At 47.5% G+C, this 18,934-nt stretch overlaps 1 protein-coding gene across 1 annotated transcript in view; it reads right to left on the bottom strand.

Moving 5' to 3' along the window:
• Positions 1–2,407: 2,407 nt before the first annotated feature.
• The window catches only part of TRABD2A (TraB domain containing 2A), an 87,273-nt gene continuing 70,746 nt past the window's right edge, over positions 2,408–18,934 (bottom strand). The window contains exons 6-8 of the mRNA XM_086770113.1: positions 16,554–16,644; positions 11,215–11,475; positions 2,408–3,032 (exon numbers count right to left, since the gene is read on the bottom strand). Coding sequence (XP_086626239.1) covers positions 2,852–3,032; positions 11,215–11,475; positions 16,554–16,644 — 533 coding nt within the window. The 3' untranslated portion in view covers positions 2,408–2,851. The remainder of the gene's footprint in view (positions 3,033–11,214; positions 11,476–16,553; positions 16,645–18,934) is intronic.

The following is an 18,934-nucleotide window of genomic DNA, read 5'->3' on the forward strand; positions in this document are numbered from 1 at the left end:
GACTGAATCTCAATTGCAAGGCAACAAAAGCTACTTCAGCTGCTTGGGAGGGACAGCGAAGTCTTCCAGGCACATGATGGGAATGCTTGCTTTCCTGACACTCTGTGGCTCAAAGAAGGGTGGTACTTGAGCAGATCTTGGCCATGAGGATGGCTCCTCAGGCTGTTCCAATTCTGTTCCACTTCTGAAGGACAGAGGACAAGGGGAGGAGAAGCAATACCAATGCACAGGCTAGGAAGTGGCAGAACATACTCTTGACATAATGTTTTTGGTGGCCCCTTCAGATGCACTGGTAAATACACAAGTCTGTCAGGCCTATAGTGCATCTTTTCTTGTTCTGGAACTAAGGAGAAACAATTGGACCCAAACCTAGCACTCCCCAGTGGCTGCTGGGTAGCATGTGCAGCTAGAGTAAGGTTCTGCTTTCCATACCAGTCACAATTTGAAGACTTTTCTTCCATGGCCAGTCAGCAATGTCTGGTCTGGAAGAAAAAATGAGGGGTAGGAACCACCAGTTTGGTTCACAGGTATCAAGCCAAGCCCATGAGATCCTCAAGAATACCTTGAAAGAATTTGATTGCTTTGCAGAAAGATTCACAGGATGTAGCCTCTGCAGGTATACAATCCATGACAGTTAAGGACATCTCTATTTCTCTGTCACAATCAGGCACCTGAAAACATGCTACAAAACAAGTTACACCACTAGAACTGAATTACCTACAGTGCTACTTCAGGTCTCCGTTATTCCTGAGTGTTTTATAATTACTATTCTCTCATGCCAACCTAACAAAAATTCGTGAGTGTTCCACTTGACTCGGCTCCCTTCACAGAGGTGAAGCTCAGGAGCAACAGTGGAGGAGGAAACAAAGGGAAAAGTCAGCCTGGGGCTATTTTACACAGCAGCCTTTGTCTTGTAATGGAGAAAATAAATTGAAGCTCTGCATCAACCCCTTCTACCAGTGCTTCTGGAGTCCTCTGGATCTGTGCTACACCTTGTCATGCACTTCTGAAGGACAGAGGACAGGGGGAGGAGAAGCAATAGCAATGCATAGGCTAGGAAGTGGCAGAAAATACTCTGTCATAATGGTTTTGGTGGTCCCTTCAGATGCACTGGTAAATATACAAATTTGTCAGGCCTATAGTGCCTCTTTGTAAGTAAACTATCCCCCATCTGATCTGCTCCCCTCAGGTCCTATTCAGGCCAAGGAAAATAGCTCTGGACACGCTAGAGCTGTGACAGTTTACAGCAGTGAAAGATCAACTAGAAGGAGAGACAGGGAGAGCACATCACTAGCCTAGCTGCTGTGTGAAGCCAAGGAAGACAGAAAGGATTTGGGACCCTGAGGTCTTGTAACTAGTCCCTAAAAGAAGCAATATACAAAGAGATGGTGCTGTCTTCTACTCCAGACCAGATATATTTCGTTCCCCACAGTGCTGCTGCAAATTGCAATATTTAGCCTCTCCTTTCTCAGTTTTCCTCAGCAAACTGAGGCTTTGTTCAGGTTCAATCCTCCTGAAGGGGGACTGAAATTTAAAATCAGGAGATTAAATACCTGTTAGGAAAGCTGTAACCATTTGCTGCTCCTTCGCCGATGTGCCACAGAAGGATGAGAAAAAAAATGTACTTTTTATAGGCAACGAAAATAGTAGTGAAGCACGTGTATGTGCCTAGGAAGGGAAAACTGAGGGTTCATTCTCACTGGGGCAGGTGATTGCTGTGTTTCCAATGTACCAGGCTCAGCACATTGGCTCCAATCCCTCCCATGAATGAACCTTGTGAGACCTTCCCAGGCAATAAAACCCTCCTAAGAGGAGGGAGGGATATGTTACTTGCAAAATGAGTCAGTGTGATCACAAGAGGATGCCCTGTACAAACAGAAAACCATGCATCACCACTTCCAAGCTTTCTACATCAGTCAACAGCATGTTCATTTTAAATAGATGGCAAAGGACTTAAAACAATTTGGAAAGTCTGGGAATTTCCATTGAAATCGGCAGAAAACTTGCAAGGATTTCCTAGAATGAAGTCTAACTGTGCAGAAAAGGAAAATAAAGCCTTTTCCCTCCAAAAGTGAATCCAGCTATAAAATGACAATATATTCGTGATTTAGAGAGGGAAAACTTGCATCTGGGCTTCTCAAATCACCTCTTGAGAAGATCTTATTTTGCAAGTGTCCAACAGTGTGACTGTGAAGCTCCCCAGGCAATTTTTACTTTTTCTTAAATGTACATTAGTTTGTGCTTACAAGAGTTCTCTGGCCATTGGATGTTCAGGTGTACCCATCTTATAACAACACCAAACAGGCAGCAGAAACATTCTATTCACAAGTCATTACTGTTTTATTCTATTGTAGAAGGTGCTGTTGTGAACCTTTATATGTAATCTGGAGCCCTAACAAGCAAGAATTAAAAGCGTTACCAGTAGAGACATAAAATACCAACCTCTCTTTCCCAGCTGTGCTCATATGACCAAAATGTTCTGTTCTAATAAGCAAGTTAGCGGTGTGTAAATCTTCTTCAAAGGTACTGAAGGTGAAAAAAATGGGCTCATACAGCTAAACAACAGCTATATTATAGCGACATTATAATTTCCCCAAAGCACTGTGGGATAACATGAAATCATTCTTCTGCAAGAGAAGGATAAACGCTTTCATTCAAATATCTTCTCCTGTTTTGGGCAGGTCAAACCAGTTAATAGTGTTAATGATCTGGATTCAGGAAAAGGAGGCAGTTTAAGAACACTCCAAAGAACAGGTGTCCCACTCAGTCTTCTATTTTTTGGTTTTTTTCACAGTAAGTTTCTTTTTTGCTTTTTAAGGTGAGAACACGGCAGCTTGGCTCCCCTTGTGTTTCAATACAGCCATATCATATGCAAAGTCAAAGTCAGTAGTGAGAGGAAGAGAGAACGGGAAACCTGGTGAGTGCTGTTGATATCTGAGTAAGCATGACTAGACCTTCCATGGCCCTGGGGCTGGGGTTCGACCGTGATGTAGCCGTTAATGATGCGGATCTGGGGAGGAGGGTCAGTAGCACTGCAAGACAAAAGAAGAACATCAGTCCAAACCCAGCCCAGAACTGCCCAATGCCCACAGAGCAGGAGGTGGTTAGCCTCTGTGCCACACTGTCAATCTTCTGGGCTCCTAAGAATGGTCTGTCCTACTGGTTCCATGCTCACCAATGGGCTGCATCTCCTAACGGCACAGCACTGCCCTGTCCCTTCCTCACAGGTATGGGCAACTCCCATGCCACCCTAAGTGGATGAGGGTGCTGCCTAGGTGCAGCACTAAGAAGCAGTCTTGAGAGGAAACAGGGAAGAGACAGAGGAAGGTAGAGACGGCACCCAAACACTTGTCCTGCACTCAGCCAGCCTGCCCATTGCTCCCATGTAGTCAGTCTGGTGGGTAAGATTGGACCTTATTCCTAGCACCCTCCAGCCAGCCTTTCAGCTAAGAAGAAAATACCCAAGAAGAACAAAAACAAGCTTTGTTACAGCGGAGTGTCACTGTAGCAACACTTGCTGAGCGAGGAACCTGCTTTCAGCTGAATCCATCTTCCTCAGCCATGCTTCTCTACGTGCATCTTAGTATTGACCAAACTTGTCCCTATACTGCATGTTGCCTTCCACTGGACAGGAACTACAAAGGGTTTATATGACATGCTTTAACAGAGGAAGAGTCACCTCCAGAAATGCATCCTAGAGTCCCTGGGAAAAGATCTCCACATCCCAGAGGCAGTGAGGACTCTGAGGTGGTGATGAACAAGAACTGAGTCAGAGCCTACATGCTGAAGTCCCAATATGGCAACACATGATGGAGGAGAGAAATTTGTATGCTGCTCCAGGCTCCTAACAGCAACTGTCCTGAATTGGAGGAGCTCCCACAGCACAGCATGTCAAGAAGTCAGAAGAACTCTACAGAGTACAGAACTACACAGATGTAGTTCCTCAGTCGCCGAGGCAACAGCTTCGGAGTCGGCACGATTCGCAGCGGCGCGGCACAGCGCAGCGCAGCCAGGCGATTCCCGAGCCAGGGAAGCTCAGGGGGGAGCGGAGCGAGGAGCCAGGAGCCCGCAGCTCGCGCGAGAGCGGCTGACGAGACGCGGGCGGAGCCAGGGGGCACCGGCGGCCCGGCCCCTCTTCCCGGATAAAGGAGAACCTACGGAGCGCCAGCGACGCGGAGCGCGGCGAACAGGACGGGCAAACAGGGCGTGGCGCGTCGGGAAGGGCGTAGCGCGGCAGTTAGCGCGGCAGTTAGCGCGGCAGTTAGCGCGGCAGTTAGCGCGGCAGTTAGCGCGGGAAGGGCGCGTCAGCGAGGGCGCCGCCCCGGGGCAGTTGGTGATTCACGCCTCTCAGGGCGACATGGCCAACACCCGCCTGAGAACAAAGGCTGCAGCTCCGGCCAGGAGGTCTGCACCGGCCCCCCCTGCGGCGGTCGGTGCCTCCGTGCAGACGGGGCAGCCGAGGGGGGAGGCTGCGGTGCAGACCTCAGGCTGCAGGCAGTGCCTGGACCCTACTCCCGGGGCAGGGGCAGGCGGCAGCCCTGATGCAGAAGGTGTGCCCAGGTGGAGCAGCTCCTGCGGCAGGTGGCTGAGCTGCAGGAGGCGGTCAGGAGGCTGCGGGACATCAGGGAGGCTGAGAGGGAGCTGGATGCTTGGTTCCAGGCACAGTCTGCACCGGAACCGCAGCACCCAGTGAACCAAACAACCCCCCCCCGCACTGACACACGACGTAAGCAAGCAGGCAGAAGATGCCACTGAATGGAAAGCTGCAAGGGCAAGGCGCAGGAGGAAGAAGAGGCAGCTTCCCCAGAACCCCGAGGTGCCCCTGCAGAACCGCTTTGCTGCTCTGCGAACTGAGGAAGTAAGACCCAGCACCTTGGGGGAGGCACGGGAGCCGTGCGAGGTAGCGCGCCCGGATCACGTAATAACTAGTGCTACCAAGAAAAAGAGACGCGTGGTAGTAGTGGGTGACTCCCTCCTGACAGGTACGGAGGCACCCATCTGCTGCCCCGATGCGTGCCCCGATGCGGTCTCTCGGGAGGTATGCTGTCCTCCGGGGGCTCGTATCAGGGATGTCACCAAGAGACTACCTAGCCTCATACAGCCCACAGACTATTATCCACTGCTGGTGTTTCATGTGGGGGCCAGCGACACAGCTGGCAGCAGTCTGAGAAACATCAAAAGGGATTTCAGGGCTCTGGGTTCAACAGTCAAAGGCTCTGGGGCGCAGGTGGTATTCTCGTCAATCCTCCCGGTCAAAGGGCAGGGACCTGAAAGAGCCAGACGTATCTGGCTGGTTAACTCGTGGCTCAGGGAGTGGTGCTACTGCCAGGGCTTTGGGTATCTAGATCACGGGGCGTGCTTTGAGAAGCCCGGGCTGCTAGGGGCGGATGGCGTGCACCTAACCAAGAGGGGCAAGAGTGTGCTTGGACAAAGACTTGCCAGGCTCGTCCGGAGGGCTTTAAACTAGTGTTGCTGGGGGAGGGGGAGCACAGTTCAGCCCACTGCTGTCAGCATGGTGCCAGTGCCAGCACCGAGGGTCCAGAAGCTGAGGAGGGATCACAGATAAGTGCAAATAAACCTAAACTGTGGTCCAATAGCACCCCTGTCGCTCCAGCCAGCAAGTCGGCTTTGTTGGGGGCCCAGCTGAAGTGTCTCTATACCAATGCACGCAGCATGGGGAATAAACAGGAAGAGCTGGAGATGCGTGCACACGAGCAGGGCTACGACCTCGTTGGCATCACGGAGACGTGGTGGGATGACACATACGACTGGAGCGTCAACATGGAAGGGTATAGGCTCTTTAGAAAAGACAGGAAGGGGAGATGAGGAGCGGGTGTCGCTCTCTACATCAGCAACCGGCTGGAGTGTGTGGAGCTCCGCCTGGGGATGGAGGAGGAGCTGACAGAGAGCTTATGGGTCAAGATTAGAGGATGGGGACGGACAGGGGACGTCACGGTAGGGGTCTGTTACAGGCCGCATGGCCAGGAGGACAGAGCAGATGAAGTGCTCTATAGGCAGATAGGAGCAGCCTCACGGTCACAGGCCCTGGTCCTCATGGGGGACTTCAACCACCCTGACATCTGTTGGAGAGACAACACGGCAGGGCACAGGCAGTCCAGGAGGTTCCTGGAATGCGTGGATGACAACTTCCTCCTGCAGGCGATAGAGGAGCCAACAAGGAGGGGTGCAATGCTCGACCCTGTGCTCACCAACAGGGAGGGACTGGTGGGGGATGTGAAACTAAAGGACAGCCTTGGCTGCAGCGACCATGACATGGTGGAGTTCAAGATCCACGGGGCAGCAAGGAAAATACACGGCAAGCTCTCTGCCCTAGACTTCAGGAAGGCGGACTTCGGCCTCTTCAGGGACCTGATGGGCCAAGTGCCATGGGAGGCGGCCTTGGAGGGAAGAGGGGCCCAGGAAAGTTGGTCCATATTCAAGGAGCACCTCCTCCAAGCTCAGCAGAGGTGCATCCCGATGAAAAACAAGTCGGGCAAAAAGGCCAGGAGGCCCGCGTGGATGAGCAAGGAGCTCCTGGACCAACTGAAAGTGAAAAAGGAAGCCTATAGAGGGTGGAAGCGGGGACAGGTAGCCTGGGAGGACTACAAAGAGGCTGCGCGAGTGGCCAGGGATAAGGTAAGGAAGGCCAAAGCCCTGGCAGAACTGAATCTGGCCAGGGATATAAAATGTAACAGGAAGAGCTTTTATAGGTACGTAGGGGATAAAAGAAAGTCCAGGGAAAATGTAGGCCCCCTCCAGAAGGGAACTGGTGTCCTGGTTACCCAGGACATGGAGAAGGCTGAGGTTCTCAATGACGTTTTTTGCCTCAGTCTTCACCGACAAGAGTTCCTGTCCCACCGCCCAAGCTGTAGAAGGTGCAAGCAGGGACTGCGAGAATGAAGAACTGCCCATTGTACTCGAAGAGCAGGTTCGGGATCATCTGAGGAACCTGAAGGTGCACAAGTCCATGGGTCCTGATGAGATCCATCCGCAGGTCCTGAGGGAACTGGTGGATGAAGTTGCCAAGCCACTGGCCATCATATTTGAGAAGTCGTGGCGGTCTGGTGAGGTCTCAGATGACCCTCAGAAGAGAGGGAACATAACCCCCATTTTTAAAAAGGGGAATAAGGAAGAACCAGGTAACTACAGGCTGGTCAGCCTCACCTCTGTGCCTGGCAAGGTCATGGAGCAGATTCTCCTGGAAACCATGCAAAAGCACATGGAGAGCAAGGAGGTGGTTGGTGACAGCCAACATGGCTTCACCAAGGGCAGATCGTGCCTGACCAATTTGGTGGCCTTCTATGACGGGGGGACGGCATCGGTGGACAAGGGACGAGCAACTGACATCATCTACCTGGACTTGTGCAAAGCTTTTGACACTGTCCCGCACAACATCCTTCTCTCTAAACTAGAGAGACATGGGTTTGATGGAAGGACCACTTGGTGGATAAGGAGTTGGCTGGATGGCCGCACTCAGAGAGTGGCGGTCAACGGCTCAATGTCCATGTGGAGACCAGTCACGAGTGGCGTCCCTCAGGGGTCCGTGCTGGGCCTGGCCCTGTTCAACATCTTTGTTGGCGACATGGACAGTAGAATAGAGTGCACCCTCAGCAAGTTCGCTGACGACACCAAGTTGTGTGGTGCCTTTGCCACGCTGGAAGGGAGGGATGCCATCCAGAGGGACCTTGACAGGCTGGAGAGGTGGGCCCGTGCCAACCTCATGAAGTTCAACCAGGCCAAGTGCAAGGTCCTGCACCTGGGTCATGGCAATCCCAGGCACAAATACAGGCTGGGCAGGGAATGGATTGAGAGCAGCCCTGAGGAGAAGGACTTGGGAGTGCTTGTGGATGAGAAGCTTAACATGAGCAGGCAATGCGCCCTTGCGGCCCAGAAGGCCAACCACATCCTGGGTTGCATCAAGAGGAGCGTGGCCAGCAGGTCGAGGGAGGTGATTCTCCCCCTCTACTCTGCCCTGGTGAGACCCCACCTGGAGTACTGTGTCCAGTTCTGGAGCCCCCAGCACAAGAAGGACATGGACCAGTTGGAGAAGGTCCAGAAGAGGGCCACAAAGATGATCAGAGGGCTGGAGCACCTCTCCTATGAGGACAGGCTGAGAGAGTTGGGGCTGTTCAGCCTGGAGAAGAGGAGGCTCCAGGGAGACCTGATAGCGGTCTTCCAGTACCTCAAAGGGGCCTACAAGAAAGATGGGGAAAGGCTGTTTACTAGGGCCTGTTGCGATAGGACGAGAGGTGATGGTTTTAAAATAGAGGGGGGTAGATTTAGATTAGAAATTAGGAAAAAATTTTTTACGATGCGAGTTATAGAACACTGGAACAGGTTGCCCAGAGAGGTGGTGGAGGCCCCATCTGTGGAAATGTTCAAGGCCAGGCTGGATGAGGCTCTGAGCAACCTGATCTAGTCAGGGATGTCCCTGCTCCTTGCAGGGGGGTTGGACTAGATGACCTTTGAAGGTCCCTTCCAACCCTAACCATTCTATGATTCTATGATTCTTCACCAATGGATTGAAAGCCATGCTTGACCCCACAGCTATAAGGCTGACGTACACCTAAGGGTGTATGTTGCTGTGTGGAACCCGAAGACAAATTTGGACAAAATTAAAAGCAAGTCTACCTGCCAAATACAAAAGCAGAGTCACTTCTTCTGGAACCACTCCCCAGGTGCTGTGCTGCACTCTTGGCTCTTTTTGGCCAGCCGCAGTAAGCAAAAACGCTTTGGGAAATTGAAGGCAATTAGTATCCTGTTAAAAACATTCACCCTCCCATACCCAAAGGCCCTCACTGAAGGTTTGTACAGTAACTGGAGAAAAGCCAGCTGGCAGCACATCAAAGAAATACAGCTGAGAGCTGATGCATACAGGAGCATGAACCAATGCAATTCTACAAAGCCCACTACAAGACAGTATTAAATCCCTTGAGCTGCACGTTTCACATTTCCAGGCTTACAGAAGGAAAGCTGCAAATGGCCCACGCATAAGAAACATGACAGCTCTGCCTGTTCCTGGGGACCTCGGGGAATGCTTATAGCAGGGGCTGAGACTCCCAGTGAGCTGTGCCCCGCACACGTGTGAACTTGAGCCCAGAGGAGGTGGATTTCCGTGGGGACACATCGCGGCTGTGTCACGAGGTGGGGCTGTCAGCCCACGCCTGCCCCGGCAGCCCGCAGCGGCACGGACTGCTTGCACACGCCGATGTTGGGGCAGAGAAGGTGGTGATCGCCCCTGCTTTACAAAGACTAAACCCTGAGCACGGGTGTGCGCTGTGCCTGAATGACAGCCGCCTCTCTGACACTCGAGGCTTTCGCCCTGCAGTATGGGGCAGCAATCTCCTAGGCAGCAATAAGCATCACTTTTCTTTCCCAGTACTGTCATGCAACAGCTCCATCTCAAGACGTTCAAGCTCTCTGCTACTGAGGACTCACTCCTAAAAACAATTTGTCACCTAGCACCTGAGCAAGTTTCTAGCACAAAGGATGATTCAATTACTAAGGAAAAAAACTGAAACATTACTAAAGAAGAAAAGGAAAGGAGGGATTTGCTGCTCCCATATTTATGCAGTAGTTTCCTAAGTTGTCATCATTAGCTTTGCTTATAGCTCACTATTGCCTTGCAGTACGTGCAATCCAGTATGTTGCCTTAATGTCCCTCCAATTTAGTCACAGCAGCACATCCTCCCATCTTCCCTCTTCTTCTGAAGGCACTGATACTGCAAGTGCATGCATGTCTCACATCAGGGCACCCACTGACTCCCCTGAGCTTCATGGGAACAACTGCTTGCGAAAAACTGAACATGTCAGTGTGCAGGCAGGGTGGGAGCTTGTGATCATGAAGACTTCAAATCATTCCTTAGCATTTCAACTAAACAAACTGTCAACAGAAGCTCCAAAAAACCATTCACAAACAGCTGGTATCAACTACATTAATAGAAAGTAAATGCTACAGAAAAATACGAAATAAAATGTGATCAACATAAGAATTTGTTTTACTGGTGAATCTTGGACTATGTGTAGGTCTGTCAGTGGGCATGCAAACCTCCATGTGCGTTTGTCTCACTTTCTCTCCAAGCTGCTCACACTTAGGTTGGAAGGAGTAGCAGAGAGAGAGCACAAAACTACTCTAGAAAAGAGGAAAAGGAGTCTGGTCTAAAAAGTCTGACAATGGCTGAATGCTTGGAACAGAACAACACCTGCTGCACCTGCTTGCAGCCAGCGTGAGCAATGTATTACCCAAAGCAGTCGTACAGCTGGGACTCAGAGACACAATAGAAGTGGCATAGGAGAACCCTGACATACTCCAGTACTTCAGGGAGAAGGAAGAAATATTCTTCAGAGAAAAAAAAAAAGAATGTAGAGGCTTCAAGAACTGCTAGCTTTTCTCCATCACCCTGATCTGTCTGGTTATTTACAGCACCACAAAAATAAAATGCTTTCAATCCGTGTATGGCAGAGATACAAAGAGAGCAGACTCTCAGGTCTGTGTGTTACCTGACAGAGGGAAACATTAAGGTATCCATTCAGCCACAGGCCTAAGTATAGCTAATGGGACAGAAGATGACTTTTTTTGCAAGCTGCTGTAGTTCTGGTAGCTAAGCTCTTCTGGGTGAAAACTAGGGGCTACATTGTGGGCCTTTGCCCCACAAGACATTCCATTTTTTATATTAACTCCATCATCCATTATGTTGTCATCTTTCTTTCCAGATCTCCAGTAATGCCATGAGGCTCACAGGCTTTTTCGACTGGAAGAATACAGAAACTGCAAATGCTGCATAAATTGTCCAAATGCAAGGAGCACTGTCCAATGCCAGATATGACTGTTTCCACATATGCAGCAGCTCTTGGATAAAGGTCCAAGGCTGTGATCTGTACCATTGACCACTGGACCCAGCCTTCTGTGAAACAGAGGACTACCATATGCTCTCAATCCCTCAAGTCCAAATGCAAAATGGTCTAGACACAGCTTCCACTTGTATTATGCCTAATTTTCCACAAACCTAACCATGTGGAAAAAGTTATTTTGTCACTAAAAGCACAATCAGCCTTGAGTGAAGGTTTCAGCAAGAATCACAGTGAGGGAGATGGTCAGATCCTGCCCTCAGCATGTATCTAGCCCCTGCACAAGTTTGATGTACCGGATTAATAACTCTAAGTTAAAAACCAGTTTGCATGACAAACCCTCCTCCCTCCCCGGCCATTAGTTACCTTTCTTCAAGGCGAACCCAGAGATCATTAAACTGTCGCAGTCTTTGTTTCTTCTGCTGCTTCTTCTTCTTTTTGTACTTCCTGTCTACCTTCTCCAGCACGTCAATGCCATCAGGGAGCAGCAGGTGAGACAGAAGGTCTTTCTCCTCCTCTTCCTCCTTCCGAGGATACAACAGCAGTGGGAGCTCCTGGGACATGACATAGGGACTGTGTGCTGCTGCTGATGATGAAAAGGCTAACAAGGTTTTTGGGCGTTTTCTGCTGGAAGAAGGAGGGAATACAGATAATATTTGAAAGGGCTTTGAGGCAGAATCCTGGTACAGATACCATCAAGGCACACATAAAACAGGTGTTTCTGCCTGATGTATTGGCTGGATGCTATATTCCTGCCCCCTCTTCCTTAAGTCAATATTCTGATCAAAATAGTTCCCTTTAATGAAAAAGATTTGGAAAAGAAGTAATCTGAAACTAAGGAAAGAATGCAGTCTCGCTGAGGATGGAATAACTCTTGGGAATAACTTTGTGTATCTAGAAAGAGGCAAAAAAAAGAACTACCTTCAAAGTCAGAGGAGGTCAAGCCACACTCCTATAGTCTGACATCTGCAGAACACAGACGTTTATTCCCTTCAGCAATACCTCACCACTCAGTGAAGCCCCCAGAGAAAGCTCTAAGGGCTATGCTTACTCAGCTTTGCGCGAAGGTCATATATTGAAGAAACAAACGATCAGCTCTGCCCTGATTACTCAAGCTGTATTTCATTATACTTAGAGCAAGCAACATCTCCTCATCTATACTGAACGCAGGCAGTCTGCAGTCTCCTATCCACACATGGCTTTGCTGGCCCATGTTTCTCCTCATTGTCTGGAACAAAGCAATTCCCCCTCTTTACTTGTTCATGAGCATCTTGGATGAACTCACAAACTCGGTCCACTCTGTGGATACATAGAGCACAACACAAATACCTGACTAATTTTTACAGCTACTTCACAAAGAGAAGAAATGCAGCAGTCTTCTGTAACAAAACAAAATTGGAAACTGGCTTGGGCTGAAATTCAGAAAGGTAACAGAAGACCCCAGACCACTGTGCAGAAACCTGGCTCTAATCAGTGAAACCTTCCCAGAACTATAGCGTGTTTCCTTTCTGCCTTGCAATGGCATTGAAAGGAGGAGGTAGAGAAGGAGATGTGTTTTCAGCGTGGCTGCAGTTTTCAAGCTAGTCCATCACCGTGGGCACATCTCTCTGATGGAGAATCAAAACGAGAAGTTCTCCTGGAGAAGGAGAAATTAAGTTTTGGACTGGAACATGAGTGAGAGAGTAGACAGAAAATGAGAGAATTTGATCTTATTTCCTGCAAGGAAAATCACAGACTGATCATGTGGTGAACTTTAAGTAACAGAGGATGGTACAGAATAAGTCTTGGGCTATCAGTCTCTCTTAAAATACTATTGATTTTCACTCTTTCTCTTTACCACCTCTGAAGTGTCACAGCCTTTCAGCTCTCCTCAACATCTTCACATCACCCACTCTTTAATGCTGCCTTACAGAGTGACCCTCCCTGCCATAGTTGTCTCCAGTGATCTGACTTGATCTCTCCAAAGGTCCTCTGCTTATGGTTCACTTTTCCCTAATTTCTCCTCACTGTGCCTGTTCCTTAATTGTGAAAGTCACAGAGCGGGCACCAGCCCTCCCCTGTAGATAAGAGTGCCTTGCTGCCTACAGCCTCCCCTACCAAACTCATGGCTATACCATGCTGGAGCTCAGCATTTCTACAGGCACAGTCAGGATGACCTCAATCCTGCCTGGCCAGCCATTTATTCTGATACCTTCAGCCTCAGAACACTATTAACAACAGCTGTTCATATGCATGACATCCTTTCCAACACCTTGTGACTGAGCAACCACAGGAAAACACACACAGATGCAAAAGCACATCCTTTTTCCCCAAAGGCCAGCTCCCTCTCCCAGCACAGTAGCTAACGGAGGAGCCAGGAAGCACCTTAATTACAGCTGTGATTATGTGATTAATTATGTGATTATGTGATTAACAGTATATAATATATATATATGCATTCTAAAACCAGGAACAACAGTTAAAGCCCAAAATGAGACAGCAGGAGCTTGACGGAACTATTTATAAACTTCTTTGCACTGCTGTGTGGTTGGAGCACCTCTTTTGCTTTCCTTGCTTTGGCAACACACGAAGAAGGAGCTCTCTGTGATGGATGCACTCCTGCTATTTGAACTAAGTGAACTTTGGTCCAGGCTGATGCTCAGCCTTGTGTGAGGCTATTAGCAAGAACAGCATTAAACACAAAAAATCAAGTTTGACTGGAGACTGAGCTGATAAGCAGCTGAAACTGCATTAACAAAGCAGAAAATCTGACTGCAAATCAACCACTTTATGCTACAAATATCTGCAGCCATCAGAGTCTGTTGAGTTCTCCCTCCATAGCAGCTGGCTGCAGGGTGGCGATTTCCCCTTGAGTAGGGACACCTCTCAAGGTTACCCCTTGAGGCTGAGAGACCCCTTACCTGACACCAGATGTTGATGGGTTTGTACGTGACATTTTTTGCATGCATGTAATATTTAAGATACATATAGTAAGCTTAAGTGATAATCTTTGTATCCCATACTAACTTTAAGTGTAGTAAATAGTAGAGTGTCAATCTATCTGTACTTACTAAATATTTTATATACATAAATTTACTGATTAGAAGTCAATAAACTAACTACTCGATCAGATCTGTCTGAGTAATCTCTTGACTCTTCTCCTGTGACACCCCCCTGCCTCCACACTCCAGTACAGGCATTCATCCCTTTCCCCTTGCAGATGGGCAGGACACCTCAGGCAGCCCTGTCTGCGGGTGAAGTTGTGTGACCGTACCCAGCAGGAAAACATGCATAATGATCCCGCATCTTTCTGAGTTCCTACACACAGATATCTACAAGACATCTCAGAAGGGACTTTCTGTTTACCCAGAGCACAGAAAGCAGCAGACTGTGCTGCTATTGCACACTGTCATGTTGCAGGGAAGGGAGACAATTGCAGACTTCCTCATCCTCTTGTTTTAGGACTGCTCATCTAATATCCCCTACTGTATCAAGCAGTAGAACAGCCATTTGAATGCTTTTTCTCAGTTCAAATACTTGCCAGTTTTTTCCTCTCTCAATTTTATCCTACGAAGTAGTTCACAGGTACCGACTGGACCGTGTGCAGCACTGCTATCTAGAACAGTAGCTAGATATGGTTCCACATTTACGTGGGCTGGACTGGGTTTATTGACACAAACTGCCCTGCTATTTGCTCCTAGAAAAAGCCCTGGATAGCAATCAAGTGAAACACTCCATCACGTTTCTGACACACTCTTGACACAAGTTCTTCCCTCACCTCAAATGTTCTTCTTCAGAACTCACATTTTTCTTGAAACTCACTTCATATTTTTAAATCTGTTTCCAAGTAATCTGAAAAGGTTAACATCTTTTCTTAAAGAAAACACTGAAGTGCTGCCTTCTTTAGCTTCTTCTTTCAGCTTTAAAATCAAGACTTCAGGAAAGATGTTCTGCCCCGTAACCCTAATGAAAGTTTTGAGATGCAACCAATGCCAAACTAAGGGCTTTCAAAGGCGCAAGAGTCACTGGATGGACAATGAACTCCCATGATATAGTCAGACAACTGGGTGCCCAGCTACCCTGAGTATCATTGATATCTATCTTCCTCATGGATGAAGATCTAGCCCTCCTTTCCACAGTTGTCTGCCCCTGATTTCCTAACAGCTATGCATGTCCAGAGCAGTATTGGATTTTGTTTATTCTCAAGTCCATATTAAACTCTCTTTCTTTAAGCTTTAAGAAGCTGCTATGGCTGTTTTTAGGAATACCTAAGCTAAGAATGTCTGGGGAAAAAAAAAACAACACAAAAATGTAAGTGCAGGTTGGTTTTTATTATCTCCATAAACACTGACACACTGGATTGCCTAACGTGACTTCAGTGTTGCAAGATCATTAACTTTCGTGCTTAAGCACAGGAGGCTTCTCCATGTCCGACTACCTGCCCACTAGTAGCACTATGGTGAGCGGTTGCATTCATGTACTCATGGGGATGAGTCTTGGCTCAGTTTGTTTCAGTGCAAGTACAGTTAATGATGTATGCCCATGTCAAGAATCATAGCAAAACCACGATCTGCCAGAATTTGAATCTCACTGTCTAAAAAAGACAGCAAAAGTGGTGCAAAGAGAAAGGTGAAGCAACCAGAGTATGAGAAAAACATGTTACTATTTTCCATCACATCTGTGGAGCCCCTGGCACAGACCAAGACTGTACTCCGTGCACAAAAGGTGATTGTCCTGTCTGAGGGCCTTGTAACATAAATGTTGGGGAGGAGGGAAAGAGATGTAAGCAGTGATAAACAGCATGCCTGGCACAGAGGATGAAAGGGAAATAGTACCATAACTGGGGTCAAACCTTTTTTCCAGTGTGGTCTTTTAGCAATGACTATAAAGAAGAGTGTAGATATGTGAGACACAGAAGAGCACATGTTTCACAAGAGTCTGGAGAAGGGGGGAGACAAGTATTGCAGAGCCTAAGCTGATGGCAAGAAGTCCAGGAAGAGGTGAACCAAGAGCACGCATAATTCTCAGCAGTGTGAAGGAGATTATTTTACACTCTGTAGTTACTGAAACCATGGAGATGGATAAAGGCACACAGTGAGAGACAAAAAGAGGCAGTAAGGGTATATTCTGAATGATAGCTGCCAGATGAACCAGAACCGCAAGTACCTGGGCTTAAAAATGCAGAAGAGAGTAGGGGATATGACAGCAATCAGCCATGGGGACAACTTGCAAAGAGGCTGAGTGAACTCTGGGTAGTCAGATTCCAGCCTGCGGGAGAGTAATCAGAAAGAATAAAAAATAGCAGTGTAGGCAAGAAGAGTGTTAAAAGGCAGGTCAGTCAAAAACTTAAAAGGGAGAAAGGAGGAGCCTGGAAGCCTATGTGGTATGAGACAGCATCCACACCTGATGAACTACACATGCATAGTATATGGCTGTTAGTTTAAGAGTTAAAAACTTACAGGGGGGGAAATATTTTTATTTTATTAAAAGAAAACAAAACAAACAATAAAAAAATCCCCCCACCCCCCCAAAAAAAACCAAAACAACAAACCCAAACAAAATTCTGTTTCCAAACTGGCTCATGGAAGAGAAAAGTAAACTGCTGGGGAGGAGAGAGGGAGCCCCAGCTCACTGTTAGGTATAGTTCCAGCTGCCACTACCTCTTCATGGTTGTTTACAAACCCACCCTCCCAGTGGCTGCTCAGCTAGATAAAAGCATGCATTACTTGTTGATGGCTTGTCCAGCTGGAGTGTGCTCTACCTCGTACCCTTCTCTCCTCAAAACATCAATCACTGTGTTGTTGCCCACGAAGTGACCTGCAGTTAAGACAAAAATGACATCAGAGCTCAAGGAGCACAGGGAAAGAGAGCGAAGAACAACAAAGTGCTCCTCATCACAGGAGGCGTGCCACACTCAGGGCTGGCAGTGCTTTATCACTCCCCACCAGCATGCACCAGAAAAACAGGATCTCTCACAAATGATTGCTGAACTTTCCCAAGGTCGCATCAATTACCACCCTCTGCCTTATTAAAATGAAGATGTAATTGAAATTACTTTAGTCCCACAGGTTGTTGCATTATCAGGCCACTGTGGATTTCTTGGGGCAATAAAAGATGAAACTCAGAGACCCATGTTCAGCAGCAGCACCGAGTCTACAACTGGCAGTGGACCACACCAGATCAGAATCTGGCTGTGGCGTGTGCAGCATTTTAACATCCTATAGCATCACAAAGGCACTATCTGAGATGCCCGTCAACATCATTAACAATTTAAAAATTATTAAGAATCATCCAACTGCAGCGAAGGGAAAACAGCTTTGAAAGCCAATGCCTTACATCAGCCCCTTTCATGCCTTCAGTGTAAGCCACTGGGGACAGAAACTCCACTTCATTTGCATTGACAAAAGTTTCAGAAAGACTTAGCTAGCTCTGCCATAATTCTGTGATTTATGTCTCCACTCCATTTTCAGAGATGTGGTGGCTGGCAAGCCCATGATTTGGGATCATAGTGAATAAATGACTACTCGAAGGGTGCAGGAGTTATTCCTGAAAGACTGCATCCTCTGCACGCTGACTGGCTTCCACCATCACTCTAACACCTCATCAGACAAGGCTGCTGAGAAACAGATGGACAACAGAGGCCTTGCACACTTCCTCACAGATCTAGCTTTCTTGAAAACATTTGTTCATTTAACAGCCTACATTAATTAAAATTAAGCTTGAGCAAATTACTTATTAGAGTGCTCAGTTGCCTCTGTAGATGTAGGCATGTGCTAAAACTGACAAATAACTTCATAAAAACTGGTTTCTGCTACTGTTCTTCATAAACACATGGCTATAAAACTACCAGAATTATTCTAGTAACAAAGAAAAGCAAGGAGATAGAAAGGGAAGTCCAATAGTGGCAACAAGGGACTAAACCCAACAGATTTATGATTTTTCACTCCAAAATCGATTCAATGAATTGGATCACCAAATTCCAGTTTTTCATGCCACAACAGCAAAAGGCTCATGAACTACCAGCTTAAGGCACGACAGTTGTATGGTATCATTTAAGCACAGACATTTATCAAGATTAAGTTTCCCTGAGAGCCTAAGAACACAAACAGATCTAGCTAAAATAAAACTTTTAAACCAAATACTGCAACGCACACCCATTGGGTACCATATTTTCTCACCTAGTAACTGAATTTTCCCCCAGCTCCTCTGCCTAACTTTTGGCTTCAGAAAGAGTAAAGCTTGACCATTATGTGGACCTAACCTAATACTGTTGGTATCTCTTGCTTGCCAATGTTTAAGCCCCAGGTGCAGTTAACTAATAATTTCCTCATCTCAGCAAAAAGACTAGATGCAGAAGGGAACAGGAATGACTGTAATTATACACTGAACTGAGTAAAATTAGCCACTGGAAGGCCAACATTAGGTATATAAGGTGCCAGACCTAGTTGCTGTCTTTCACCTTTAATGTATGTATGGAGGGGTATGTGTGAAGGGAAGAGGGGATTCACTCCTTCTCTGCTGCCTCCAGATCCACCTCTTGTAAGTGAGGTAGGACAACTCAGACTTTTAGAGAAGCACCTCTCTGTTGATAAGCATGGGGCAGGATATAGCAAGTTCAGACTAGGTATCCATCTCTCTGTCTAGGTACCAGGCAATGTTGGACGAGCCGAGTCCCATTCTCAGCAGTGAAAAGCAGTGCCAAGGCTCTCAACTCTTATTTTCCTAATCAAAGACATTCAGGAGGAAAGGGATAAGACAAAGATAAGCAATCTATAGTGCTAAAATAATTTTCCTTGTCCAGTTTAAGAGCTTACAGTCTCACGTATTTCAAAAGTGAGCTACTGAATAGTTGCTCACATCACATCATCAAACACACTACCCCATGTCGATCTTCCGTTACCCTTGCTCAGAGCATTGATTTAGACTGGTACATAGGAAATCAGTGTTGCACAGGCATGAATCCTATTTCAATCAGTCAGCCTGCTCAAGTGATTTCCTGAAGCTGGGCCTTAATCTTCTTTTTAATTTGATGGAGGGATAAGAATATCTTTTACATCACGGTCACATGTACAGGCCTTCACAGGGAGCCTTTGCTCATTGTTGCTGA

Source organism: Chlamydotis macqueenii, chromosome Z (genome assembly GCF_036417535.1).
Source record: "Chlamydotis macqueenii isolate bChlMac1 chromosome Z, bChlMac1.mat, whole genome shotgun sequence".
In the NCBI taxonomy this organism is placed as follows: domain Eukaryota; kingdom Metazoa; phylum Chordata; class Aves; order Otidiformes; family Otididae; genus Chlamydotis; species Chlamydotis macqueenii.